This window comes from Elephas maximus, chromosome 12 (genome assembly GCF_024166365.1).
Source record: "Elephas maximus indicus isolate mEleMax1 chromosome 12, mEleMax1 primary haplotype, whole genome shotgun sequence".
Taxonomy (NCBI): domain Eukaryota; kingdom Metazoa; phylum Chordata; class Mammalia; order Proboscidea; family Elephantidae; genus Elephas; species Elephas maximus.
In genome coordinates, this window is record NC_064830.1 from 44,612,997 (window position 1) to 44,640,613 (window position 27,617).

Consider the following 27,617-nt stretch of genomic DNA (forward strand, 5'->3'; position numbering starts at 1 on the left):
GCCTGGCAATCTGCTTCCATGAAGATTAGAGCCAAGAAAACCCCATGGAGCAGTTCTACTCTGTAACACAAAGGGTCACCATGAATCAGAATTGACTCAAAGGCAATGGGTTTGGTTTTTTCGTTTGTTTGTGTATCTCATGGCCCAGGCAAAAGAGGGTGCTGGGCAGGTAGGAGAGGGAAAGATCCTGCTTGAAGCAGCCATATTTGTCTGCTCATTTGAGATCCTGGAGAGGAAAGCTGCCTTTGGCTGGGAGGGCAAGTCCTGTGTGGGCGGTGCGGGTGCTGGTCCCTGGCCCTGCCTCTCTGTTCTGTCAAGGAGGGCTGCTGTGGTGGCTAGGTGATGAGAGAAGCTTCTAGAAATAGTGCGAGCTTCTGGGGTCCTCCTTCACCTGCAGCCAGAACAGAAACACAGAGGTCAGCCTGGCCCCTGCTAAACAGAGGACGAAGGATTCAATGGGCCTCGAACTTGTTTTTCTGCCCAAAGCCTCATCCTGACCGAGAGGGCCAAGCTGTTGCTAGAAAACGACTCTCTGGAGCAGCAGAACACGGAACTCCAGATGCTGCTGCAGCAGTATTTAGATTCCAAGGTGGGTGTGTGGACCCTCCAATGAGCCTGGGCCGGCAGGGGTGGGGGGCTGGAGCTGATGGTGGGAAATGAGGAACCCCTCCCCCAACAGCTTGGTAAAGTAGAGGGTCAGCAAAAAAGAGGAAGACCCTTGAACAGATGGATTGACACAGTGGCTGCAACAATGGGCTCAAGCCTAACAAGGATTGTGAGGATGGTGCAGGACCAGGCAGTGTTTCGTTCTGTTGTACACAAGGTGGCTATGAGTTGGAACTGACTCGACAGCACCTAACAGCAACAACTCCCCCACCAGAGGCAAGTGAGCTTTGAGATGTGAGGCAAAAAATCAACAGGTGGCCTCACGTTGCGCAAAACTATCGGGCGGGGTAGTGGATATTGCCTGATGTCTTCTCCAGGATAGCTGGGTTGGAACAGTGTTCCTCTGATGCTCGTGGTCTGTGGTACCAGCTGCCTGTTGGGACCATTCCTGCCAGCAGTGCCAAAGCCAGCAGAGCCCCCTATACGGGTTTTCTTCTTTGATGCTAAGAACCATCCAATGGGCTGGATAGGGCAGAAGTTATCCTCCTAGTTTCACAAAAAGGAGAATCATAGCTCAGAGACCTTGTGATTTGCTTAGAGCCTTGGGCCCTTCCCACTCCACCAGCCCAGGTTCTCTGGGATGAGGAGAGGGCTCTGCCAGGGCAGCTGTCCCCTGGCTCTCCCTCCTGCCTCCTCCAGTGACACTTGTGGCCACTCCCTTATGCTTGCAAGAGGAGAGCTCTCATGTCTCGCTTCCAGAGTCCTTTCATCACAGTTTCTTGCTCTGCTCTGCTAGGGCGGGGTCCTTCACACAGACACTGAGGCTGTGGGCCAGGAGGATTGTGACACTGGACCGAGTGTAGGTGATCAGCCATTGGCTGCCCATGTGAGAGGTGACAGGCTGGCCGCAGGTCCACATACAGGGGATGTGAGGCCCTGGCATGGTCTCAGGCTCCAAAGGGGGATGTGGTGAGCCAGGGCATCATGACGGCCTCTTGTAACAGGGACTGTTTGGCCCATGCTTCCACCAATGCTACTGTGTACAAGAGGGTGGGGAGGAGGGAGGTAAGGGCAGTGCTGAGATGGGCAAGGATGGAGGGGAGAGGTAAGAATCTAGGAGGCTGATTAGAGGGATACTGACAACATTGCCAGAGGGTAGCTGAGTGGGGCAAAAGCTAAGCAAGAATGCCCAAGACTTGTCTTCTGCAAGAAGCAGACTTCTCTGTGCTTTGGAAAGGAAATACTTGCAGAGATTGGGAGACATGTGTGACAGCCAGCTTGTGCACCTGACCCCAGAGAGGTACAGGGGTTGGGGGCCCTGGCGAAAACCTGATGATATCCATTTTTTCTTTTCCAGATAAATTCTGAACTGCAAGTTCCTCCGACTCAGGTGTTCCGTGTACCCACAAAAGAGGGCTCGGCCTCAAAGGGCTGACGTGTCAATGCTGACACAGGGGGTTGCTGGGGCTGGCACAAACCTCCCTGGGAGCTGCACCTGGCCCACTCGGATTTCCCAGAGCTGTTTTTATAGGGCTTGTCAAAACGTGGTTACGATTAAAGCCTTTGAAAGTTATGGCTGAGTCTCTTTAATGAGGCCAAGCCTAGTGTCATGAGGGAACACTGTGGGCCTGGGTTGTGGTATGAGAACAGCACACGTCCATGAGATGGAGAAGAGCCCAGTGCCATGGAGACTTCCTTCTTGCTTCGGGGGCATTTGCTTTCTCTGGGTGGAGGCTGGAGCTTTTGGGCCCTTGGGGGACCTTTTGTCTTTAGATTGGCCTTCAGGCCTGAAGGACTGTTCAGCGCCCCAGTGTGCCCTCTAGGGCTGTGGCGTAGGGGCTTTCCTGGAAGTTCCTCCCATGGGCATGCAGCGCTGTGCCTTAGGCTGGCCTTGAACCCTGGGCCACGAGAGACTGGCCATAGGGGGAAAGCCACAGGGGCAGTTGGTGTTGAGTTGCCAACCTCAGGGTCCACGCAGACCCTGTGCCCCACACTGGGGGCTCTCCTTTCACTTGACCATGTAGACACCAGCTCAGAGTTTGGTTTCTTTTATTAAGAGGAAAACCACCACTCAAGAAAGGAAAAACAGCCAACAGAAACCCAGCTCAGGCTGGTAGGGGCAGCAGCACTGGAAGGACAAACTTCTAGCTGAAGGAGTGGAAGGGCAGGGTCTGCAGGGAGCAGTGGGTGCCTGAGGGGGTTGGGGGCACGAGGGATTCACTCTTTCTCTGCTTCTCAGCTAGGCCTGTGAGCACCAGCTGGGCAGAGGGGGCCCTGGGAAGCAATGCATACCCACTGGTGGGACAAGGCCTGGGCATGTGTGTGTGTGCCAAGGGGCCCACTTGAGGGGCTGCCTGGGGGTGGAGCGGTGGGCAGAAGCAGCCACCCAGCAGGACTGCAGAACAAAGACTGGCGTTGTCTTCTCTCCTCACAAGATTATGTCTGGAGGGGTGATGTGTTTTGTTTCTTCATTCTTTTGAAAGCCCTGGCCACTGGCCCATGAATCTTGGTTAATTTCATTAAAGTCTGAGAGCCGGAAGGCCTGGCAGAAGGTTTGGGGTGCCTCCTCTGCAGCCAGGGCTGGAAGGAGGGTGGCGCCTCAGCAGGGTGGGGCCAGATGGAGCTGCTCTTCCCCTACCCCTTCCCACTGTCTGTAAACCCCGCAGACAGGGACAGAGGGGTGGGTGGACCTGGCAGGCAGCAGTCTTAGCACGGCAAGAAGGGGCATTTGGGTGTCACCGGCCCAGCGAGTTCCTGCGACCCTGAGGCTGGAGGGTGGACGCAGGGCTCCTGGGAATTCCCAGGGAAGGGGGAAACAGTCCAAGCCACAGGAAGTGCAAACCAGCAGACCTGGGGAGAGGAGCTATAGGGAGGAGAGGGAGCCTTCACGCCCCTAGGAGCTTCTTGACCATGTAACCAGGAAGGCTGTAGAGGAAGAGGGCCAGCATGAGCAGCCCCAGCAGGGCCAGCACGATCTTGATAATGAGCCACTTGTAGCGGGTGCAGATGAGGTACTTGATGGACTTGAGAGGGTTGAGGAACCAGACAAAGGCGGTGTCCGGCCGGCTGCAGGAGGGAGGAGCTGTGGTCAGGCCATGGGCAGAAGCCACCTCCCAGGGCACCCTGTCCCTTCAGCCCTTTTGAGACCCCAAAAAGCCCTATCATGGCCAAGGTCTCCAGAGTCACGAATGCTGGAGCCAGGACTCAGCACCAGGCTTGCAGGTTAGGAAACCTGTTCTCTGCAGGGCACTGGTGCCTCGGCTCTCCTTCCCAAATGAGACAGTATTTTTGGAAACTGGGCATCTACTGGCCTCTACCTGGACATGTGCAGTGATGGGAGCTCACTGCTTGCAGAGGCAGCCTTTGGCTGGCAGGTAGGTCTAATTATTAGAAGGCTTCTTTACTTGGCAGTTTACTGTCTGTGGTCTGGGGCTGTCCCATGTCCTCAGTGGGCACAAGTATCTGCGCCCACTGTACCTGCCAAGAGTCCCAGGAGCCCCAGAGGGGCGTGTGCCACCCTCACCAGCCTGCCCACCCCCAGGGCGTGATTGCTGCTCAGCCTCTGCATGGCCTCCTAGCCGAGAAGTGCTTGTCCAGCTCTACTTTCTGCGTTGCAAAAAGCACAGGCTTTATAAAATGTCAAGGCATAAAATTAAAGTATTAAATTAGTCTTTTCAAACTACTTCCCCACCAGTTCCTCGAGGACGTGAACTGTGTGCCGTCAGAGCCGAGCGCAGCATAAGGGCTGCTGAAGAGCATGGACCTGGGGGACGGGGCACCTGGCTTCCAATCCCAGCCGTGACAGGAAGTCAGGCACCTCTTTGAGCCTCAGTTTCCTCATTTATAAAATGGGGCTAAGAGTAGTATCTACCTCCAGAGGCTGGTGAAAAGGCTAAGTGAGACAGTGCCTCCCATGCTCTGTCAGTGCTGGGCAGGGAGGGTGGGCAGAACATGCTGGCTATTCTGCAGGGCAGAAAGTAGCAGAAAACTTCTGGGAGGTAGGACGCTGCTAGAAACTATTTAGGGCAGTCAGTGAATCCCAGGCAAAGCCTCTCCCCTTCCCTGCCTGCATCTCGGCTTCTCACTGCCAATGAAGCTGGGGTTGGCTCTCTGTCAGGAATGTCACTGGGACAGGAAGTGATGTAGTGGCAGTTCAGAAACCTAGGCTTGAGTCCTAGCTCTACCCTAATTTGCTGGGTGATGCTGGGCAAGTTACTTTACCTCTCTGGCCTTATATGTAAAAATGTAAAACAGTCATTTCCAGTTCTGAGTCTACAACGCTATTTTGAAAGCTTGAAAGTCACGGCGTGTGTGAGTGTGAGTGTATTCCACATGCTACCCAGCTCATGAGAAGTAGCACACCCAAGAGCAGCTGGGCTCAGGCCCCGAGCATCTTCTTGACCAGGTAACCAGGCACAGAGCAGAGAAAGAGGGCGAGGAGGAGCAGCAGCAGTGCGAGCAGCAGCAGTTTGAGCAGCAGCCAGCGGTATGTGTGCCACAAGAAGTAGCGGGCCGACTTGAGAGGGTTCAAGAACCAGATGAAGCTCGTGTCAGGCCGGCTGAGGCAGCAGGAGGAGCAGGGGAAGCAAGGAGAAAGGATAGAGAGGATGAAAGGATGAAGGATCAGGGTACAGGGAGGGGGCTGGCAGACAGGGAGGCAAGACCCTGGGCTGAGTATGGGTCATTCTGGGCACTGCCCCACCATCAAGGCTGGGCCCCGAATTCCCCTTCAGAGCTGCTTTCCCAGGCACAGCATTCATCCTGGAGGAGGCACTGATTCCCTGCACCGACAGCCCATGCTCACACTCTGAGCAGGGTGAGTCCAGAGGGAGGTGGTGGGATTCAGGGGCAGAGAGGGAAGGAGGAGGAGGTGCCCCTACAATGAGGCTGTGGTCCAGGAAGTGACCAAGAGGGCACAGGTGCCAAGAGAGTGGTAAGGGCAAGAAAACCAGAAGGTTCTGGTCCAGCTCTGGCCCCTCCTTCCTGTCCTGTTCCAATGCCCCCAGGAACCATCCGGGACTCACTTGGGTTTCTCTAGAGGGTCGGGCTCATTGCGGGCCAGACCCACTGGATTTTTCTCTGCCTCCTCGGCCGTCAGTAGATGCAACTCTGCCTCCACCTTGCCCTGCAGAGAGAGGACAGTAAGGTTCCAGTGCCCACGCCAAGTGTCAGGCCCTCGGCAGCCCAGCCTGTCCCAGCCCTGCCCACTGCCCCAGTAGGAGGTGGTGCCCACCGTGAGCTCAAACTCGTCATTCTCATTCCGGGCCAGGAGGGGCCACCAGCCCTTGACGCGCTTCTGCTTGAAGATGGAAACCAGGGGCACATCCACCTCCCCTGTGGCCATCTCCATGGAACACTGCTTGGCTGTCTTCGCGCCCCGTGGGAACCGGTTCAGGTCCAGCTCGATGGCCCCTGTGCAACCTCAGAGTCAGCTCTGAGCTAAACGTGGTGGGGCAGGGGCTTCTTGGCGCCTTGCTGCTGAGCACAGACTGCCCGCATCTCCTCCTCCTGCCCCCCTCTCCAGCACAACCAAGGTGCTCACACTGGCTCCCTGGCTGACCCTGCAGCTTGGAGGACCTCTCCTGGTGTCTGCCAGCCACCCCTGTGCTGCTCAGGCACGCTGCAAAGTACTGCCTCTCTCACAAGCTTGGCCCAGATGCAAACTAGAGTTCTAAGGGGAAAGCTGATTCTAAGGGGAGCAACCTGAGGCCCAAGAGGTTCCCTGACTCCTTTAGGAAGCCTCACCGACTGCCCCTCCTTGGAGCACCCAAGCGCCCTGTCGGCACTGGTTATGACACTGAAGACACCTGCCCCAGGCATGGTTAGGTGGATCCTTGAGGCAGGGACACTGTCTGATCCTTCTGGCCCCCCAGAGTGGGCTCACCATGTCCCTGACCCACCTCCTGCCCCTCCTTGGTTCTGGCTCCTGGCTCCCACCCCCTCACCACCACCCAGTGCCACCCCCTCTGCCCAGCTCTGCACCCAGGAAATCGTCTGCAGAGAAGTGGTCTGCATCCCAGATCTGCAGGGTGAGCCTCGCGGGAATCTTGTATTCCGTCTCATCCCAGGAGAACATGGACTCCTTCTTGGAGATGACAATCTTTTCCTCGGCTGCCAGGTAGTCGAAGGGGAACAGGTAGCGCCAGTTGAAGTTTCCCTCGCCAGTGAGGGAGTGGTAGTGGACGTCCGTGTCCTGCTTGTCCTCTTGCTGGCCCTTCAGCCACCTGTGGGCGCCACATGCTCTAAACCTGTGGCCACACCCATGGTTCCCCTCCCTACCCTTCAGCTCCCTTTTTCCTCTCCTGGTTACCAGGAGGTGGGCTTGCCCAGCTTGGCCCCACCCAGCCCAGGGGCCCCTCACCCACCCCCGCACAAAGATGTCACTAGACTTCTCCCCAGTGAAGAAGTCGTCATCCTCCAGGACCACCTCGTCCGTGTTCCACACGATGACCCGTAGCTCGTACCTGGGCAGGGGAAGACGGGGTGAGAAGCAGCCCAGGATCTTGGGGCTGGAGTTGAGGATGACTGAGAGAAGCCCTGGGGTCTTGGGACTAGTATGGGGCCTAGGCTGGTTGGGGCAGAGACAGCAGGAGGGAGGAGAAGCTGAGGAGAGAGGATGGCATGACCAGGAGGCTGCGGGGCCAGAGAGAGGCCTCAGTCCAATGGGGCTCTGGGGTGAGCGAGAGGGTCAGTCAGCATGGCCGTTGTGAGGAGACACTGTCTCTGCTCAGAGGGAAGCCAGTCTGACCAGACCACCAACACCCAAGGCACACTCTGGGGCAAGGAAGGTGACTTAGCGGGGTGGCCAGGGGACTCTGGGCAGGCAAAGGGCCAGCGAGCAGGAGAGGGCTGGCTGAAGTGAGGCTAGGAGCAAGTTTTCCCCAGGCTCCAGAGGCTGTGGAAGCCCACGGAGTATGGTTCATGTTTGTCCCCAAAGAGGATTTTCCCCTCAAGGCTTAATTGTAATTATAGATGAGACAGTTACATCTTAATCATAAGGGGTGAGGTTGTACCATGTACTGAAAATTGATTAGAATGTGGTTCTCAGTGGAGTTAAAGCAACAGAATTTAGTCCTGGACTGCAAGCCCGGTGTGACCCAATGGGTTGGGGTGTCCCCTAGTGGCAGGCACTGGAACAGCAGACTCATGGCCTCAGGCACAGAGACTTCCTTGGAGGAAATTGCAGGCAGAACTGGCTGTATAATTCACAGAGCCTAGCGCAAAATGTAACTGCAGGTCCCTTGTTAAAAGATCATTAAGAATTCAAGATGGCAACAGCAGAGCATTAAACCAAGTGCTGGGCCCTTTTGAGTATGGGGCCCTGTGCAACGGACCCTGATTCCAGAGTCTGAGAGGTCGGAGCTGGCAGGGACTCAGTCCTGCCACTTCACAGATGGGAAAACTGAGGACCAGGGAGGCAGAGTGACTTAAGGGGGTCAGCTAAGACAGTCAGGTGGCTTTGTTCCTGATCAGTGTTCTTTCCACTATGCCATCCTTCCACCTCTTCAGCACTCTCTCCTCACTGGTACTTCAAAGAAAACATGGCGGAACTTAAGGACAGCCTAGATGTGGGGATGAAGCAGAGCAGGCTCTCAGGGGTACTGTGTGTGTGTGAGTATGTAAAGACAGTTGCCTGTGTGTACACGTGGGTGTGTACATGGGTACAACTGGGAGGCCGAACAAGGCTGTCTGGGCCTGAAGCCCTGATAGGAAAGACTGGGTCCCAGGATGGGAAGCTGGATGGGATGGAGATAGGCAGGGAGCAGTGCTGGGCCCTGGGCGCTCACTTCTTGGGCTTCCGGGGCGAGATGTCCAGAGGCGTCCCAGGGGCTGGCATATCCATGGGAAACATGTCCACCCACATCTCCAGGCGGCCCTGAGGGAGACGGGGTGTCGGGACAGATCTCCCCATACACTCCTTCCCTCTGCCCGAGGAGGTCAGCTCTCCTCCCCCTCCCACCCTTCATCCTGTCAAGGACCCATCTCATCACTTTTCATCCTTCGATACCAGTAATTTATATGATGTCATCAATAGTTAATCACAGCTTCCAAGGGAGACAACCCAGGTCACCACCAAGCTGACGTTATTCTCACTCTGAGCAAAGACTCATGCCCTTTTAGTTTCCCTGAAGGGCCTTGTGGCGGGGCCTGCCAGGCTTTGGGGGAATGCAGAGAATATCATGAGGCTCCGTTTCTACAGTTTTGGACCCAGGTTGGGGATCACTGATCCCCAATACCAAAGAACCCCAGATCCAGCCAGGCCAGTGTCACCTGCTCGATGCCTGGCTTGTCAGCGTTCAGCAGTGGCCGGGTCTCCACATGTTCAGGGACCAGGCGGCAGCCCACGCGGGGGATGTCCTCCCAGTGTCTCAGGGCGCAGAGTGACACATGCTCCTCCGTGGGCTTCCTCTGACCTGTGGGATCAGCACGCATGGGGCTCCGCAGAACCAAGACAACTGTGCTGGGGCCAGGGACTCAGGGGCACAAAGAGGCACCTGAGCCACCACTCATCTGCCTCATCTTCACTTTACCATTGGGGAAACTGAGGCACAGAAGGAGAAGTGGCTTGCCTAAGATCTCAGTGGCCCCATAGGGCCCAGAGAGGTCTGTGTCCATGGGTTTCCTGTGCCTGGGGAACCTGACCAGGGAATCCCACTGGGCTGTGATGGAGGGGCCAAGGAGAGAGAATCCACTTCCTATCCCAGCACCAAGAGGGTGACATCACAAGGTCCCCACCACAAGGACATCTTGATTCTCTGAGAAGTGCCACATGGAAAGGAAGGGAAGGAGCCACACAGACCTGGGCCTACGCCCTCACTCTGCCTCTTAGGAGCCATGAGACCTTGGAGAAGTCTCTGAAACTCTCTGGGTCTCAGTTTCCTCATCTGTAGAATGGGGGTAACTTCCCTACCCCATAGGATGTTGAGAGGGAGAGATAACGCAATAAGCGTGTTGGGGTGTAAGGCCAGGGTCTGAGCAGACAGGAGTGGGACTCTGTGCACATGTGCAGAGGGTCACTAAAGCTCCGGCTTGGGCTAAGGAGGCTCCAGGCCAGGCCTCAGGGTCCCACCAGAGGGAAGAATGGGGCCCAGGACCTACCACAAACGCCTCCCCACCTTGGCCTCTGAACCCCCGGCTGCATTCAGGGACAGGTTACCGTTCTCATCCTCAATCTCTGAGGGCCCTGTGAAGACACGGTTGGCCACCTTGACTCTCCCAGGGGGCCCAAAGTGGGGGCCGTCCACTTTACCCTCCTTGCAGAGTCGGGTCAGGATCTGGCTGGGCATCATGGGGTCCCGCCAGATGTTGTAGCCGTGTCTGTGGGAAAGGGAACACAGGCTTGATGGGGGGGCACTGTGGCTAGGGGGACCACTGGCTTGGGCCCAAAAACCAAAACCAAATCCATTGCTGTGGAGTTGATTCCAACTCATAGTGACCCTATAGGACAGAGTAGAACTGCCCCTAGGGTTTCCAAGGAGCAGCTGGTGGATTTGAACTGCTGACCTTTTAGTTAGCACCTGAGCTCTTAACCACTGCGTCACCAGGCTTGGGCCAGTTCCCTTCAGTTGGCTGGTGCCCCATGTCAGCAGTGGGGCTCTGTCTGGGCTCCAGGCTTACCTGAGACACTAGGGCTGCTGTAGATGACTCCTCCTGAGCCAGCTTTGCCCCATGTGCCCAGTGCCCTTCATCCTTCTAGGAGGAGCATCCAGCCTCCAACCCAGCCCCACTCTAATGCCTCCCCGTGCCCACCCTCTGGAGCCCTCAGAGGCTGCCATGAGGAAACTGATAACCAGAAAGGTTAAGGCACTTGGTCAGGGTCACAAGCCAGGCAGTGGCTGGGGCTGGCCCAGACCCTCGGGGACCCTGATTCCAGGGCTTTTCCTGGTGCAGTACTCCTTCTCCTCTGCTCGCCTCACCTCCCCCTGCCCCAGCCCACTGTTCTCTCCCCATCCCACCTCCTCTCTCTTGGAATACTTTAGATCTCTCCTTGTCTTGGAATCACAGTCCTGGCCCCCAAAGGGTGTGCTCAGAGCCTGAAGGGGCTGAGGCCTGGCATGGGACAGAAACCATAGTACGTCGACTTTGCCAAGACGCCAGGCTCTGAATCTTGTTCCTAGAGTCCGGTTATAGCAGGCAGGCCCTGCCCCTGCCCCACGCACATGGAGTAGTTCTGGGCGATGCCGCAGGTGGCGCGGTGCTTGCTGTAGAAGCGGTTCTCCAGGTCGATCTTGGTTTCCCCAATGAGGTCGTCTGTGCCCACCAGATCCCAGTCGTAGATGGCCACCGTCAGCATGGACTCCATGGGGAAGGAGGCCTCGATGTCAAAGGACCTGTGGGTGGGGGGTTGTTAGGAGACGGGGTGAAGGCCAGAGTGGGAGGTGGTGTGGGCTGGGGAAGTCAGGGTGGGCCAGGGGTTGGTGCCAGGAGGACTTACTTCCCAAAGACAGGATTGAGCTGCTTGGAGATGTAGTTCTCCTTGTCACGAATGTCAGTCTTGCCGAGCCGGATGGCGATGTAGGGGTCAGCCTTGCCATTGATGTCTGCAGGGTGCAGGTCTGTGGCCTGGTGTGGGAAAGGGGTGCTGCCTGATCAAGCTCCTCAGAAGTTCACTCCCTCCTCATCCTCCAGAGTACCTGCCTACTCCCTGACTCTCTTGACCATGGGTAAGTCACTCTGTTTCTGGGCCTCAGCTTCCTCCCCTGTGAAAGACAGGAACTAGGCCTCCCTGGTGCCTCCCAGTCTGAGGTATCACCTTGCAGTTGCTTCTGCCTCTCCGTGTCAGGAGGACAGGGGAGATGGGACATGTGGGGGAGCCTCACCCGGACCACATAGACTCGGACCAGCACGTTGATGGGGCCATTGCTGGGGATGCCCTGGAACATGCCATAGGTGGGGTCATAGCCGGCTTCCCGGGCCACGTCCTCTGGAAGCGGCACTTTGTACACGCAGAGGGAGCCCTGCGAGGAGGTAAGTGTGGGTCAGGGTGCAGGTTCGCACGGGCACAGGTGGCAGGCTCAGGGGTAGGGGGCACTGAAAACAGCAACAGCACCTGTAGGTCTGGACCCTGCCAGTTGGGGCCTTAACTTAGAGTTAGTTGCTGGATCGTAGGGGATCCAGGGGTCTGGAAGGAGTGGCCAGGGCAGGGGGTGGGCTTGGGGGCTCAGAGCAAATGCTCTTCACAGATTAGCATGGAAGTGTTTCTGTATTTTAACAACCGGTACAGCTGAAAGTCCTACTTGACTGTTGACCCTGGGCTTGGGGGTGGGGAGAAGAGCTGGGACAGGCTTAGGGGCTGGGCCCTTCTCCTTGGCTCACCTTGAAGCGGCCCACTGTGCGCTCCTCCTCCGTGGAGCCGTCCTCATCATCCCCTGTCTTGCCCCGCAGCAGGTTGAAAGTGTGCAGCCAGTCCTCAAAGTTGTCGAACTCCGACTCCAGCTCCTTGGGGTACACCTGAGCCAGGCCCGGCCATCAGGGGGACGATGCCTGTCCTCTGGTCTTCATCCTGTCCCACTTGTACCCCATCTGCCGCTTCATGCCCCCAGCTCCCTGGTGGGGTCTGCTCCCCAGCCCTCACCTTAAGCTCATCAATCTTGGGTTTCTTCTTCTCAGGGGCCTCAGGTCCCTGGCCGGGGCCAGGGCCGGGGCTCTGGGTTCTCTTCTTCTTCTCCTCCTTTAAGGCCTTTGCCCTCTCCTTGCCCTTCATGGGCCCCTTCAGGCCTGGAAGGAAACAGAAAAGGGGGCCCCAGTCAGCTACGTGAGAAGGTGGGGCAGAAATTACCTGTGCAGTAAGGCCTGGGTTCAAGACCCAGCTCTACTACTAGTTGCTGAAGTCACTTAACTTCTGGGGCCTCAGTGACCTCATCTATAAATGTGGACAATAACCTCTGGTGTGCCTGCCTCACACAGGTGCAAGGGAATATGCACAGAGATTGCCTTAGTGGCCTTGGGTAGAGCAGGGCCGGGACTGGGAGTCAGGAGGCCTGTGCTGTGCAGCGCTGTGTCAACTCACTTTCCTCTCTGGGCCTGTCTATACGCCTACAATAAGAAGAGTGTTCTATATCAGCATTTCCCAAACTGTATTCAGCAGAAGACCAGCTGTAGTGTTGTTGGTATGCTTTAGAAGAAATGGTAATTGTGGTCAAATAATTTAGGGAAATATTTTACGTTGTTTCTTTTAACCAGTTGCCATCGAGTCGACTCTGACTCATGGTGAGGCCGCGGAAGAACTGTGCTCCATAGGGTTTTCAATGGCGGATATTTCGGAAGTAGGTCACCAGGTCTATCTTTCAAGGTACCTCTGGGTGGACTTGAACTTCCAACTTTGGTTAGCAGTTGAGTGTGTTAACCTCTTGCAGCACCCATCTTCTGTTTACAGGTTTATAATACACATTTGCACATTAAAGACTCTGTAAAGTCCTAAAGCAAAGAAATCTGTTTAACCCAACATTTCCCAAACTCGTTTGACTACAGAACAAACCCTCTTTTCCCTCTAGAATACCCATTAATATTGTCCTATGGAAAAAGAGCTGGAAAACGCTGGTTACAATGAGCTCTGAGATCCCACCCACTCTGATGTTCAGCAGTTCTAAACGTCCATCTCTGTAGTTGCTGAACTGCATGTTGTTGTTGTTGTTGTTAGGTGCCACCGAGTTGGTTCCGACTCATAGCGACCCTATGTACAACAGAATGAAACACTGCCCGATCCTGCGCCATCCTTACAATCGTTGTTATGCCTGAGCTCATTGTTGCAGCCACTGTGTCAATCCACCTCGTTGACGGTCTTCCTCTTTTCCGCTGACTCTGTACTCTGCCAAGCATGATGTCCCTCTCCAGGGACTGATCCCTCCTGACAACATGTCCAAAGTATGCAAGAAGCAGTCTCGCCATCCTTGCTTCTAAGGAGCATTCTGGTTGTACTTCTTCTAAGACAGATTTGTTCTTTCTTTTGGCAGTCCATGGAATATTCAATATTCTTTGCCAACATAAGTCAAAGGCGTCAACTCTTCTTTGGTCTTCCTTATTCATTGTCCAGCTTTCACATGCATATGATGTGATCGAAAATACCGTGGCTTGGGTCAGGTGCACCTTAGTCTTCAGGGTGACATCTTTGCTCTTCAACACTTTGAAGAGGTCCTTTGCAGCAGATATGCCCAATGCAATGAGTCTTTTGATTTCTTGACTGCTGCTTCCATGGCTGTTGATTGTGGATCCGAGTAAAATGAAATCCTTGACAACTTCAACCTTTTCTCTGGTTATCATGCTGTTGCTCATTGGTCCAGTTGTGAGGATTTTTGTTTTCTTTATGTTGAGGTGTAATCCATACTGAAGGCTGTGGTCTTTGATCTTCATTAGTAAGTGCTTCAAGTCCTCTTCACTTTCAGTAAGCAAGGCTGTGTCATCTGCATAACACAGGTTGTTAATGAGTCTTCCTCCAATCCTGATGCCCCGCTCTTCTTAATATAGTCCAGCTTCTCGTATTATTTGTTCAGCATACAGATTAAATAGATACGGTGAAAGAATACAACCCTGACTCACAACTTTCCTGACTTTAAACCAATCAGTATCCCCTTGTTCTGTCCGAACTACTCCCTCTTGATCTATGTAAAGGTTCCTCATGAGCACAATTAAGTGTTCTGGAATTCCCATTCTTCGCAATGTTATCCATAGTTTGTTACGATCCACACAGTCAAATGCCTTTGCATAGTCAATAAAACACAGGTAAACATCCTTCTGGTATTCTCTGCTTTCAGCCAGGATCCATCTGACATCAGCAATGATATCCCTGGTTCCACATCCTCTTCTGAAACCAGCCTGAATTTCTGGCAGTTCCCTGTCGATATACTGCTGCAGCCGTTTTTGAATGATCTTCAGCAGAATTTTGCTTGTGTGTGATATTAATGATATTGTTCTATAATTTCCACATTTGGTTGGATCACCTTTCTTGGGAATAGGCATAAAAATGGATCTCTTCCAATCAGTTGCCCAGGAAGCTGTCTTCCATATTTCTTGGCATAGATGAGTGAGCACCTCCAGCGATGCATCTGTTTGTTGAAACATCTCAGTTGATATTCCATCAATTCCTGGGGCCTTGTTTTTTGCCAATGCCTTCAGAGCAGCTTGGACTTCTTCCTTCAGTACCATCGGTTCCTGATCATATGCTACCTCTTGAAACGGTTGAATATTGACTAATTCTTTTTGGTATAATGACTCCATGTATTCCTTCCATCCTCTTTTGATGCTTCCTGCATCGTTTAATATTTTCCCCATGGAATTCTTCACTATTGCAACTTGAGGCTTGAATTTTTTTCTTGAGTTCTTTCAGCTTGAGAAACGCCGACCGTGTTCCTCCCTTTTGGTTTTCCATCTCCAGCTCTTTGCACATGTCATTATAACACTTTGTCTTCTCGAGAGGCCCTTTGAAATCTTCTGTTCAGTTCTTTCACTTCATGAATTCTTCCTATTGCTTTAGCTGCTCGACGCTCAAGAGCAAGTTTCAGAGTCTCCTCTGACATCCATCTTGGTCTTTTCTTTCTTTCCTGTCTTTTCAGTGACCTCTTGCTTTCTTCATGGATGATGTTCTTGATGTCATTCCACAACTCGTCTGGTCTTCGGTCACTAGTGTTCAACGCATCAAATCTATTCTTGAGATGGTCTCTAAATTCAGGTGGGATATATTCAAGGTCATATTTTGGCTCTCATGGTCTTGCTCTGATTTTCTTCAGTTTCAGCTTGAACTTGCAAATAAGCAATTGATGGTTTGTTCCACAGTCGGCCTCTGGCCTTGTCCTGACTGATGATATTGAGCTTTTCCATCATCTCTTTCCACAGATGTAGTCAATTTGATTTCTGTGTGTTCCATCTGGCGAGGTCCATGTGTACAGTCACCGTTTATGTTGGTGAAAGAAGGTATTTGCAATGAAGTAGTTGGTCTTGCAAAATTCTATCATTCGATCTCTGGCATTGTTTCTATCACCAAGGCCATATTTTCCAACTACTGATCCTTCTTCTTTGTTTCCAACTTTTGCATTCCAATCCCCAGTAATTATCAATGCATCTTGATTGCATGTTCGATCAATTTCAGACTGCAGCTGCTGATAAAAATCTTCTAATTCTTCATCTTTGGCCCTAGTGGTTGGTGCTGAACTAGATAGCTTTAGATAATGGTCTAAGCCTGCTCCCTGTGCCTGGGGACACCTGACAATGTCTACCCAGCTACTACCCTGTGAGGGGCCCATGGGAGGGAGAATGAGAAGAGCTGGTTGTGGGAAGCAAGGGAGCCGGCCATCTGGGGTGGGAAGAGGGGGAGGCAGAGATCCAGGATTCCAGACTCACCTTCAGTGTTATCCATCTCCTCCTTCTCCTCCAAGTCAATCCCTGAGGCCTCTTGCTGTCGAAGTTGCTGTCAAAAGATGAGGCAGGTGAAGAGAAGGTAAGGTAGGTATCTTGGGGAGGGGTATTTTGACCCTTATGTCTAGTCCCAGACAGTCGTAAATGCACTAGGAGCAGAAACTCTTTCCTGTTACATTTCAAATCCATAATGTACTCTGCTTAAGTGGGTTAAAAAAGTTAAGGTGTGTGGAATGTAACTAAATGTACTTATGCATTTATGACTTTTAAAACTGTGCATCATTTAAAAATATAGTGCTGTTTAATGTTGATTTAGAGCTGTATTATTAAATATTTATTAATGTAGAAAATTATAACTGAGTAAGAATTTTGTGCTTTATTTTCTTTCACTCAGTACATTCTACCTATTGGAAACTGAATCATGATTTCAACCAAGGTACCATCACCTTCTAGCAGCAGCCTGTACAAGTTACAGGGGTAGAGATGAGGCAACAAGCTGCCTCTTGCTCCAGCCTGGCCAACTTGAAACCAGGAGGTGATGGTGGGACAAGACACCACTAGTTGTTCCCAATTATCCATTCTCTTGTTCTTCAGGTTTTGCTAGGTGCACTGCCACCTAGCTAAAGATTACATTTTCCAGCCTCCCTTGCAGCTAAGTGTGGCTACAGGACTAGATTCTGGCCAGTGTGAGTGGAAGTTATATTTGCAACTTCTGGGTTGGGTTCTTAAAAGGAAAGGGTTATGCCTCCCCTTCTTTATCCCTTTCTGTGGACTGGAATCTGGACATGGTGGAGCTATCTCTAACCATATAGAAGCAAGTAACAAGATGCCAGGGTCTTAGTCCCTAACACCATGAGATCACCATACCAGCCTAACCCTCACCTGTCTAGGACTATGACATGAGAAGGAAAGAAACTTCTGCCTTGTTCATACCACTGTAACTTGCCATGGCAGCTTGGCCTATAGGCTAACTAACATGGATGGTAAATGTCACACACAGCTTGAGTCACAGAACAGGCCGGTGGAGAGTGTGGCTGAATCAGCTCAGGCCCCACTGAGGAATCTCAGCTGCAGGTACAGGTCCCTCCTGGTCACTTGTCAGGCAGGAAGTGCCCTGAGCTAGGTAGGAAGTGTGGAGAAGAGACAAACTAAAAGGAAGAGAGATACACTTCTTGGAGTTTGCAATTTTGTTGAGCAGGCAAAACCCACATGTGTGCTCTAGGGGAAGAGCATGTCACAGAGACAGCGGCCAAGACTTGTCAAATAACACAGTATGGAGATTTGTAACTACAGAATTTTTATGCAAATAACATGTTGCTGTAAAAAATTAGCATAGCACGCTTATAAAAATACCTCGCGGGGGAGGGCTTGGTTGGCAAACAAACATAGAAGGCACACATTATTTCTGTAAAAATATGGTACTGCTGAGAAGTTGGCCTCTGCTGTGCACATGTTTTTCCTTTTCTCAAAGGTCACCTCCTCTGTGAAGACCTCCCTGACTCCCCCAGCCATTGATTTGCCTTTGTTATCACACTGTCTTGTAGTGATCTGTTCACACATCCATTTTGCTCAGTTTACCAAGAGTTCCTCAAGGGCAGGTACAGTGTCTCATTTTTTGGCTCCCATAGCACCTACTATGGTGTTTGGCTCATCCTATACACTCAGCAAACATTTGTGGAACACATAAATGAGGATAAGAGAAAACCGAGGCAGGGAGGGTAGACTGTGCCACCATCCTGGAAAAGATGACTTCTAAGTTAGAGCTTCAGGGATGTGAGACATGGCTGTTTCAAGCTCATACTAAGAGACCTGAGAGAGCCAGCTCTGGTGTGCAGTGGGTGGGAAAGAAGCTGGACAGGACGGTCTGAGTGTGGAGTCTGAGGCCACCTCCCCTAGCCCAATTCCCCCCACGTGCAGCCTCACCTCCTTCATGGTGTCAATGGAGGCAAAGTACTTGGACCACCAGTCCAGCATGCTCTCATCGGGCTCCTCCTCCTCCAGCTCTTCCGAGGTGCCCTTCTTCTTCTTCTTCTTCCTCTCCTTCTCTTCCTCAGCCTGTAGGGCAGGAGAGCCAGGTGGATAGACCCAGAGGCCTGAATGGTTCTTTGCTCCTGGCCATTTCCAGAGCCCTGATCTATCCAGGGGCATCCTACCACTTCTGACCATCTGCTTCCAGGAAGCCCTGGACCCCATAAGGCCCTGTGAGGTCTCCAAAGTCAAAAGGGCAAAACCTTGTTTAGTAGAGGAGAAAGTTGTTTAGAAAGGGTTGTGACCTGCCAAGTGTAAGCCCGTTGTGGCCAAAGCAGGATGGGTACTCAGGGCCCTGCTACTTGCCCATCTCGGGGGCAGGAGGGGTGGGGTTCAATCCCTGATGCTGAGGCTTTTGGTCTGACACCAGAAGCCAGTGTGGGGCCCTCTCACCCCAGAGCCTGCAAAGATCCCCACACTCACCACATCCACCTTGACGATGGCGTCAGACATCTGCAGAGGGGACAGGGAGACAGGAGCAGAGTTAGTTTCTGGGGCCTGAAGTGGCAGCCAGTGGCTTGGTGGGGAGAGGGGAGGGGAAGGAAGGAGGAGGGGACACAGAAGGACAGCACACACACAGACACACATGCACGTACACACACATACAAAACACATACACACCCACACCCACATGCACACACACACGCACACACACACACAGGATGTTCTCAGGGATGTACTGCCAGCTCTGCTCTCACAAGGTCAAGTTTGCATTCACAAGAGCACATTGCTTGATGAGTCTGCAAAAATTCTGGTTCACAGATGTTTCTAAATGTCTCCTCGGGCCCTTAACGAGCAGTGGTTCTCAACCCTGGCTTCGCAGTAGGATCATCTGAGGAGTTTTAAAAAATTACCAGTATAGGGCTCCATGGCACCAGAATAGGGGTGCTGGGCACCAGTACTTAATCTTCTCAGGTGACTTCAAAGAGCAGTCAGGGTTGAGGAGGGACACCTGACATGGCAGGCAGTGGGAGTTCTCTCATAGTGGCTAAACAACACCAACCTTAACTCCACTGCTCCCCATTCCTCCTTTCCAGGGCAGGTGGGGGCAGGCAGCCTTAAAAATTATGCATGCGCATGGGCACGCACACACACGCTGGCTAGACAAGCCCTCACCAGACCCAGTGGCGGGCCCAAGCGACAATGAGCTGTAGTTTGGGGAAGGATAGGCCAGTGCCGTCCTCTGTCTTGTTCTGCTGATGGCCTGAAACTGAGGGGCTTTCTGCGCCCAGAGGAGGAACAGGCTCCCCAGGGAGGAGGGGTTCAGGAGGCTGGGAGCTGAGGAGGAAGTGTGACCTTCTATTAGTCCAAGAGCTGGAGGGCTTTCCTGCAGGGCCAGGGTCTCTCCTGCTTTCCTTTCCTGAGCCAGACTCAGGGCTCACTCAGCTGGCTGGCTGGGGCCCTCTGAGTCAAGGATTATGGGTCAAAGAAAGGTCTTTTTAGACCAAGTTCAGGTCTTGAAAGCTAGAAACTCCACGGGCTGCATGAAGCATAGGAGGTCAGGAACGGGATGGGCAGACTGCAGAGGGCAAGCCTGCCTCCAGGGCACCTCCGCACTGTGGGGACCTCATGGTGACTTGTGCCCAGCGGCCCCAGTCCACCCTCCCCAGCAGCTCTGCACCCAGACCCCAGGCAACAGGTCTCTCTCGGGCAGATAAATGGCCCTAGTCCCAAGCCAAGAGGAATGAAGAGCTTCCGCCCAAAAATCCTTCCCCATCCCAGACCTGGAGAGAGTAGTTTCTGAATGGCTGGAAAAAGCAAAAACAACCCACTGCCATCAAGTTGATACCCTATAGGACAGAGGAGAACTGCCCCATAGGGTTTCCAAGGAGCAGCTGGTGGATTTGAACTGCCGACTTTTTGGTTAGCTGTTGAACGCTTAACTATTGCACCACCAGGGCTCCACTGGAAAACCTCTGGAAAGGGAACTAGCGCTTTCAACAGGAATCCATTACCTGCTGTTCAAGTAAAAACAATTGCAGGTTCTCACCTCGAATGGTTACTGCTCTCCTTTACTCACACACACACAGCGCATGTGCCTACTCACATGCACATGCCCCCCCCACGCGCACACACGCACATGCGCACGTATGAAGAGTTGATAGAGTCTTGCATTCCTGGATGGTGTTAGGATGGAGTTGTTCACACGTGCAGTCAGGGTTAGCCCTCAACACCATGGGCCAGAGGAGGTGATGTCACACCGCTCTCTCAAGGGGCAGAGCACCCAGCTCATGGGAAGTGTCACACACAGGGGCACATTCCCGCCAACGCCAGACTGACCCACCCTTCTTACCGCATCCAGCTTCACCATGGTCTCCAGCTTTTTGATGGGCACCTCTGGCTCCATGTTCACCATGATTTCCCCTGTGGGGTGATAGGAGGGGCCCCCATTGCACAGCACACGGCAGCCCTGGAGAAGCCTGACTAGACACAGAAATGGACAAACAGGCAGAGAGACAGACGGAGGAGCAGGAGTAACAGTGAGAGTTAGTGGTGGCGAGGAGGGCCACAGCCCTAACACTGATCCTGGAGCTCTCCAGGGAGAGGGGTGGACAGAGCCACTGAGGAGAGAAGATGGCTAGAAGGAGTGGCTGCTGAGCCAGAGAGAGGAGGCCAGGCTGGGAGGGAGGAGAAGCCACCTGCCCTTCGGACCTTTGAGGACCTTTCTAGGCCCTATTCTGGAGTAAACAGCAGCCCTGGGCAGCTACCTCAGCCCTGAGGGTGGGGCCCTCCCTCCTGCCCTCCCTCCTGCCCTCCCTCCTGCCCTCCCCATGCTCCCCTTGGTGATGCTCCCAGCATCTGGTGGCTGCTTGGACTGGACTGTGAGCTGACCCCTGGTCTGTGGAGTCGGGCCCGGGCTCTGGACTGTGGCCATACCCATGGTGTTCCAGTTAGGGGCCGCGTGGTCTGGAGGCCGGTAGATGAAGCGCCGCAGGGAGCTGACGGCATGTGAGCCCACCAGGGTGTAGCGGCCGAAGGCCCGGCAGTCTACCACACGGATGTTCAAGGGTGGGTGCAGCAGCTCATTTTCGGGGAGGTCCTGGGGGTGTGGTAAAGTGGCGCCCAAGCCTCAGAGAAGGGCGGGAGGAACCTTGCTGGTCTCTGCCCCTCCACATCCACCCCTGCCCAGCTATGACCCACACCCACCACTTCAAACCACTTGACGAGGGTATTGAAGTTAGGGTTCTTCTTGTAATTGTGGATCAGGGACGACTGCACCCCCTTCCCTGCACACTCGATGTCCACTCGCGGCCGGTCCACCTGGGCCAGGTTCACCCGCTTCAGGTCTCTTAGGCCCCAGAACAGCACCTGGGTGAGGTGATGGTTGGGGGAGAAGAGGGCCCATCAGACAAGGGAGCCAGCTGTGGGGAAGGGGGCTGGGTGGTGTGGAAGCAGGGCCAGGAGAGCAAGGAGAGGGTGTCTTCAAGGGGCTGAGATGGGGACTGCAGGATGAGGGTCAGCATGGAGGAGGGGCAGAAGGGAGGGCTGGGACAGGTCCTAGAAGGTGGCTGTGTGACCTAGTGCAGACTGGGCAGAGGCCTGGTTCTGCTGCTGGCCCCCAGGGTGTGACCTCGGGCAAGTCCCTTCCCCTCCTGGGCCTTCAGCTTCCTTATTTGAGAAAAGGAGGGGTGGCGTGAGGGAGCTGAAGACCCCTCCCGTTCTATGGGTTTGACTACCAACAGGGTAATATGTATGACCCTTGATGGGGAGAAAGTGAGAAGCAGCAAGGGCAAGGGGATGGAATGCGAAGCAGAGGCCTGGCCAGGGTAGGAGAGGTGGCTAAATGGCTCCCCACACACCTCAATTCTGTACTTGCTGAGCACAGGCCGGATGCCCACAGGCACAGGCATGATGGGGCCCCCATCCACATCCATTGGGCCATTGATGGGGGGCAAGTCAGCCTTCCCTGCTGGCCCCATCTGAGGAACAGGGGTCACAGAGTCACACACCGGGAAGACCAGGGAAAGGGGTCTCTTCCCTATGAGCAATATGCCACATGGCCTGGGGAGACAGGGAAGCCCAAGGGGCCCAGACCCCTGAGGACCTGCCCACCAGCTGTGGTCCACTGAGGCAGCTGGCTTGTCCCTGGCCCCCACCTCCAGCAGCTCGAAGGCAGCCAGCAGGTCTCCAGCTGTGGTGTTGCCTCGGTAGATTTGGTAGTACTCCAGCTGGGGCGGGAATCGGGGTGGGCAATATGCCTCATCTGCCATCTTCACCAGGGGCTTGGCGAAGGTCCGGCCCATGAAGTCAGCTTTGCCCTGACACAGCAGACAACCAAGACAGCTGCTTGGGGGTTTCAGTTCACCGAGCACGTTCCCACCTGTGGTGTCACTCAGTCCTCACAACTGGCTCTTGAGTTGTTGTAAGAGGGCAGGAGTGATCGCCCCATTTTACAGATGGGGAAACTGAGTCTCAGGGAGCACCAAAGACTTGCCATGCAGCCAGTGAATGGCAGAAATAGAAATAAGATCCTCCTACCCCTTTTTTACCCCGAGTCCAGAGTACCTCAAGAGCTGAGGTGGCTTGTAGTAAGGTGGCTCCCCAGCTCTCGAGGCCCACCCAATCTTTCAGCCCCCCACTCTAGAGCCTCCTATGGAGAGCTGTGAGATTGTATTGACTGTGCTAGGTGTTGGGTCCTTGGGTGCAGTAAGGTTGGTGACAGCAGGGCTTGCTGGCACCTCTCCCAAAGACTCTGGGCCTGAGCTCAGTCTGTCTGTGCCAGGAGGTAGGGACACCCTGGCCTGTCTCTTCCCTGAGACTCCAGAAGCCCGCAGTGTCAGGAAGGGTCAGGCTGTAGGGACAGTGCAGGAGATACCTGGGGTCTCCTGGGGGCCAGTCAGCAGCTCAGACTCCCAGTTCCCAGAACCTTGGCCAAGGAGCTGTGTGTTGGGGGGCGGGGGGGGGGGGCGGCGGAGGGGAGGTGTCGGGGAAGTGGCCGGTATAGCACCAATGCAGGGGGTACAGGGAAGAGGGCATGGGTGTGGGGCCCTCAAGGGTCCCTGGTGCCAGAGCCTCCCCATGAGCATACCATGGTGTCCTGGTCATAGATTTCAATGACAATGATGGGAGGATCGTTCCGCAACTCATGAGCTTCTCCATACAGCTCCAGGTTGTTGAACACCAGCATCTGGTCCCAGGTGGGGCACAAGGTCTCATTCAGCACCTACAGCACGGGGGTAGGGGAGTGGCTAACGAGGCGATGGATGGGCAGACAGGACAAGCAGGAGGCAGCGCCAGTCTGTGCAGCTTCCAGAGGACTTGGAATCGAGAATGTCAGATTCCCTGAATGTTCCAGAAACAAAGTGAAGTGAGGTCTGCCCTCACCCCCCACCCTGCCAATGTCTTCCTTATCTTCTGAGTATGAAAACCAGCTGCCGTTGAGTCAGTGCAGACTCATGGGGAGCCCACTTGTGTCAGAGAGGAACTGTGCTCCTTAGGCCTTGCAATGGCTGACTTATCTGAAGTAGATCATCACATCTTTCTTCTGAGGTGCCTCTGGGTGGGCTTGAAGGCCAACGTTTTGGTTAGTAGCCAAGCACTTTAACTGTCTGCACCAGCCAGGGATTCTGTTCTGAGCATAGCCAGAGCGGCCTGGGCTTGCAGCTGTCCGCAAGGCGTCCCTCTAAGGATCTGGGCTTCGGGCGGATCTGCCTCTCCAGGCCCCACCTAGACCTCCTCGCTCTCTCCAGGCCGCTGCTGTGCCTGCAACCCTCCTGTAATCAGCCCCTCCCGCCACCCCAGGCCCTCACCTCTGTACACTGACTCTGATTGATGAAGAAGACACGGGCAAAGGGGTCCGAGAGGCCGCTGCTGTCTGCAGCAAAGAGGCTGCGCGCCTGGTACATGTGGGCCCGGAGCTGGAACACCTGCTTCTCTGTGGGGAAGAGCAGGGCTGAGGACCCAGGAACAGGGAGCCCCTGCAACATCTAAGGGGTGAGTGATGGGAGTGAGGGGTCAGCCCAGGCCAAGGATCCTCACTCACTGGTATAGACCAGGCTGACGGGCGGGAAGGAGTGCAGGCCCAGGCCCTGGGCTGCCTTGACCTCCTCGAAGCCACAGGGCAGGCCACACAGGAAGTCCTTGCGCTGCTTGCTGAGGCCCAGCCACAGGTAGAGCTCCAGCTTTGCCTGCACCGTCCAGCCCGCCGAACCAAAGCCCCGCTTCCCCGGCAGCTGGGGGCAGATGCGGCGTCACTGGGAGCCTGCTGCCTGGCCCCACAGGGTGGGGAAGGGGCAGTGGGGCTGCTGGAGGCCTCGGTCAGGGCTACCCCTGCTTCTCCGTCAGCATGCCACTGGGCTGGGGGGTGAGGGACACAGCCTAGAGGGGGTGGGCAGGCTATCCCCACCCCTGCTCTCCCAGGCCATCCTGGACCCCCTCCTGCCCCTTGCCCATGTTGCCTTCCTATCATCACTTCCCAGCTCTTCTCTGAGCATCTGTGACTTGAGGTCTCCATCCCCATGAGTTCAGGCCTGCCAGACCCTGGGGTTGGGGTGGGGCTGCTCCCTCCCGGGGAAGACCCTCCCAGACCCCAGGCTCACCCCCCACCTCACTCCCCTCGGTTTTGCACCTTGAGGAAGAGCGTCTTGACCTTGGCACAGTCCTTGCCCATCTCCTCCTCAACAATGGAGAAGAGCAGGTCTTTGGAGGGCACCCGGGCATAGGCGATGCGCTTGCCATTGCTCACCATCCAGATGAAGACGTCTGGGATGCTGTGCTGCGGCTGGGGTGGTGGCAGGGGACCCTTGGCTGGGCCGCCTGAGCCTGGCTGACCCCAGGTCTCTGCCTCAGGCCCCAGAAAGCAAGACTGGGGTGTGGATCATCAGGAGACTGATGGCTGCCAGGCCCCACTCAGGAAGAATACCCCCCAGACGAAGGACTTATTCACCCTTGTCCCCCAACTGGCTGTCAGAGCCGGAGGGGCCTCCCAGGGGGCCTGGCCCCTTTCTGTGAAACCCCCCAGTTCCCCCACTGTCTGGGGCAGGGCTGCTTCTCTGGTTTGGGGCCGAGGCCCTTCCCTCAGCTGGCACCTCCTCTGTGAAGGCTGGCAGGGGACACTGCAGGCCACACACCTCATCTGCCAGGAAGCGCAGCTTCTGCAAGTAGTTCTGGCAGAGCCTCAGCTTGTCTCGCACTGTGTGCCGCTTCACCTGTGCCCGCAGGGCCTTTGCGTGCTGCCCCATGCTCTCCTGGGGAGGGGTGGTAAGTGGAGCTCAGCTGGTGCGTAACAGCTCAGCCCACATGGAGGGGCTGTGACCCAGAGACAGACATTCCTCCCACCTCAGGTGGCTCCTCTCACCTCCTGCCTGATAGCCTCCAGACCCTCCCCTGGCGGCCCAGCCACGCTTACCAGCTCCCTCATGCAGGACTTGAGGCGCTCCCGGTCGAGCCTGGTGCGGGATGAGTGGCCCTGGTCCTTGTCAGCGAGGGAGAGGAAGCGACTGTGGGGTGGGGAGCCAGGGCTTAGTGGACCCACCTGGCCCGAGGAGTCAGGGCCTGGGGTGGTCCATCTGAGTCTAGATCGTAGGTACTCTACCTCCTTCACTGCCCAGGCCTGGGGCCCCTTTGTCCAATCCCACCAACCCCCTACCGCAGTCCCCCCTGCTCACTAGCAGCCACAGCTGAGTTCCTCCAGGACACCCCGCAGCCGACGCTCGGGGTAGGACTTCTCCGTTTTGATCATCTCCTGCACATCATTCAGGCCTTCTTCCTGTGAACCAAGAGTGTGGGGGTGCACTGAGTCACAGCCCTCCCCCCGGTCTTCCCCAATGTCTCCTCCCCATTCACCAGAGGAAATGAGGGACCTAGTGACCTGGGACCTCTCACTAGCACCACCTCCCAGTCTCTGATCATCATGAGCAAATGTCCGATTTCCCCGGTTCTGTTTTCAGAACCTGGAGACGTTAGTATCTGGGTCCTCGGTTCCTGAAGGAAGGAGCCACTTCTGGGCTATGCACCTGTGGCCCTGCTGGACCCCTCAAGGGCTGGGAAGAACTCAGGCCTAGATAGGGGGCTTGTGCAAGCCAGAGAGAGAGGGGTTGACCAGCTGCCTCCAGGGAGCTCCAGGACTCCATCCCAGACAGCCCCCATGCCCTCATCCTGTTCCTGGGACCTGGGCTGGGGATGGGGGCAGAGGTCCTGCTAAGGCCATTCTTGCAGTCTCCACCCTTCCATTGCCGTGTGTGTGGGGGTAGGGGGGCTGGGGGGGAGGATTCCAAGCAGGTGAGGGCCTTTCCACACCACCCCCTACTCCCCCCTCCCAGCCCCCACCCCTGGCCTGGCCCTGACCAGCTTGTCAGCGATGTGGTCCATGATGTTGGCATTGTAGAGGCGCCGGCGCTGGTCTGGCCACCAGCTCTTGATGTAGATACAGGGCTTGCGCTCCAGGTAGGGCAGATGGAAGTAGTTTCTGGTGGGAGGGGGTGAAAGGATGAGGACTGGGGGCCCAGGGTGGTGGAAGGCCTGGCTGAGGGAGGATAGAGGCCCCCAGAATGCTCTGGCCCACCTGTCAGTGATCTGAGGCCTCATGGGAGGGGTGGAGGAGACAGAGGCCAGGTCCCCACCCTCGTCGCCCTCATCATCACTCGAGTTCTGGATCAGGTCTACTTCTTCCTCATCCCCTGGCTCTTTCCGGGGCCTAGGTCGCTGGGGTCGGGACAGGCCATCAACTTCGTTCCCATAATTGCCTAGAGGCAGAATGGGCACTGAAGGGCCGAGACTCCTTTCTCCTTCAGGCCCCACCCTCCTTCCAGTCATATGTTGCTTTGAGTTTGGGGGAGGGAAGGGGTAAGTCAAGGACTAGGGAAGGTGCTGGGGTCTGTGCCAGAGAAAAGGCCCCATGTCCCCCAACCCCTGAAAAGATCTCCCTAGAATCCCTGATGATAATGAACTGAAGCTCCAGCCCAGGACATGGCAGATGTTCTCATTCTCTCCTGTCCAGCCCACAAAGGCCCCTCTCCCCTTGGAGGAAAGGCTTCCTTCTTCCTGACAACACAGCCTAGTCCTGTCAGTGGGGCTCAAGGGTCCACCCCTCTGGAGAGCTTGTGTGCCAGCACATATACGAAGGTGCCGTGTGGGTTCATGAAGGTACTTGGGAAAGAGGTCAGTTTCCACTCTCCCTAGGCTTGAAGACCCCCCTGTGAACCCAGCACTCACCTATGGTGACCTCAAAGGTGATTGGCTTGTCTCCATTTTTCCTGTCGACCATGGAGGCCTCCAAGAAGGCTCCAAATAAAAAGAATTCTTCCATTTTCCCTGTGCAGCTCTGTGAAGGAGGTAGTTCAAGCCACCAGCAAACCTCAGTATGGACAGATGGGCCGGGGGCCAGGCCTCCTTCTACTATCTCAGTGATAGCCTCTTTGGGCTGGTGGTAGAGGGCATCCTACACAGGTTTGAAGCTAGGCAGCTCAGGGTCTGAAGGCCCAGTTCTCTTTGCCCTCCAGCCTGGGTGTCCCTGGAAGAAGGGCTGGCTCCATACACCAGAGGGACAACCGTGGCTGGAGACAGGGACAAAGATGAGGGGAACGTCTTGGTGCCTCCAAGCGGAGCACAGGCACAGGCAATGGGAGAGGACAGAGGAGGTCCTGCTGAGGGGCAGAGTCGGGGTCTTTGCTTCCTGGGGGAGGAAGCCTCATCCC

General features: G+C 55.0%; 2 protein-coding genes across 2 annotated transcripts in view; one reads left to right on the forward strand and one right to left on the reverse strand.

Annotated features, from left to right (window-relative positions):
* Nucleotides 1–2,163, forward strand: part of DRC1 (dynein regulatory complex subunit 1) — a 67,082-nt gene extending 64,919 nt beyond the window's left edge. The window contains exons 16-17 of the mRNA XM_049903919.1: nt 487–589; nt 1,964–2,163. Coding sequence (XP_049759876.1) covers nt 487–589; nt 1,964–2,041 — 181 coding nt within the window. The 3' untranslated portion in view covers nt 2,042–2,163. The remainder of the gene's footprint in view (nt 1–486; nt 590–1,963) is intronic.
* A 1,328-nt stretch (nt 2,164–3,491) lies between these two features.
* The window catches only part of OTOF (otoferlin), a 125,756-nt gene continuing 101,630 nt past the window's right edge, over nt 3,492–27,617 (reverse strand). The window contains exons 17-47 of the mRNA XM_049903170.1: nt 27,136–27,244; nt 26,486–26,666; nt 26,269–26,389; nt 25,590–25,690; nt 25,331–25,421; nt 25,053–25,169; nt 24,551–24,703; nt 23,966–24,155; nt 23,733–23,857; nt 23,012–23,146; nt 22,080–22,241; nt 21,783–21,902; nt 21,130–21,291; nt 20,860–21,022; nt 20,276–20,406; nt 18,406–18,435; nt 17,878–18,009; nt 15,940–16,006; nt 12,182–12,324; nt 11,923–12,057; nt 11,427–11,564; nt 11,042–11,169; nt 10,767–10,937; nt 9,764–9,924; nt 8,878–9,020; nt 8,394–8,482; nt 6,972–7,070; nt 6,589–6,830; nt 5,840–6,018; nt 5,631–5,731; nt 3,492–3,672 (exon numbers count right to left, since the gene is read on the reverse strand). Coding sequence (XP_049759127.1) covers nt 3,492–3,672; nt 5,631–5,731; nt 5,840–6,018; nt 6,589–6,830; nt 6,972–7,070; nt 8,394–8,482; nt 8,878–9,020; nt 9,764–9,924; nt 10,767–10,937; nt 11,042–11,169; nt 11,427–11,564; nt 11,923–12,057; nt 12,182–12,324; nt 15,940–16,006; nt 17,878–18,009; nt 18,406–18,435; nt 20,276–20,406; nt 20,860–21,022; nt 21,130–21,291; nt 21,783–21,902; nt 22,080–22,241; nt 23,012–23,146; nt 23,733–23,857; nt 23,966–24,155; nt 24,551–24,703; nt 25,053–25,169; nt 25,331–25,421; nt 25,590–25,690; nt 26,269–26,389; nt 26,486–26,666; nt 27,136–27,244 — 4,200 coding nt within the window. The remainder of the gene's footprint in view (nt 3,673–5,630; nt 5,732–5,839; nt 6,019–6,588; nt 6,831–6,971; nt 7,071–8,393; nt 8,483–8,877; nt 9,021–9,763; nt 9,925–10,766; nt 10,938–11,041; nt 11,170–11,426; nt 11,565–11,922; nt 12,058–12,181; nt 12,325–15,939; nt 16,007–17,877; nt 18,010–18,405; nt 18,436–20,275; nt 20,407–20,859; nt 21,023–21,129; nt 21,292–21,782; nt 21,903–22,079; nt 22,242–23,011; nt 23,147–23,732; nt 23,858–23,965; nt 24,156–24,550; nt 24,704–25,052; nt 25,170–25,330; nt 25,422–25,589; nt 25,691–26,268; nt 26,390–26,485; nt 26,667–27,135; nt 27,245–27,617) is intronic.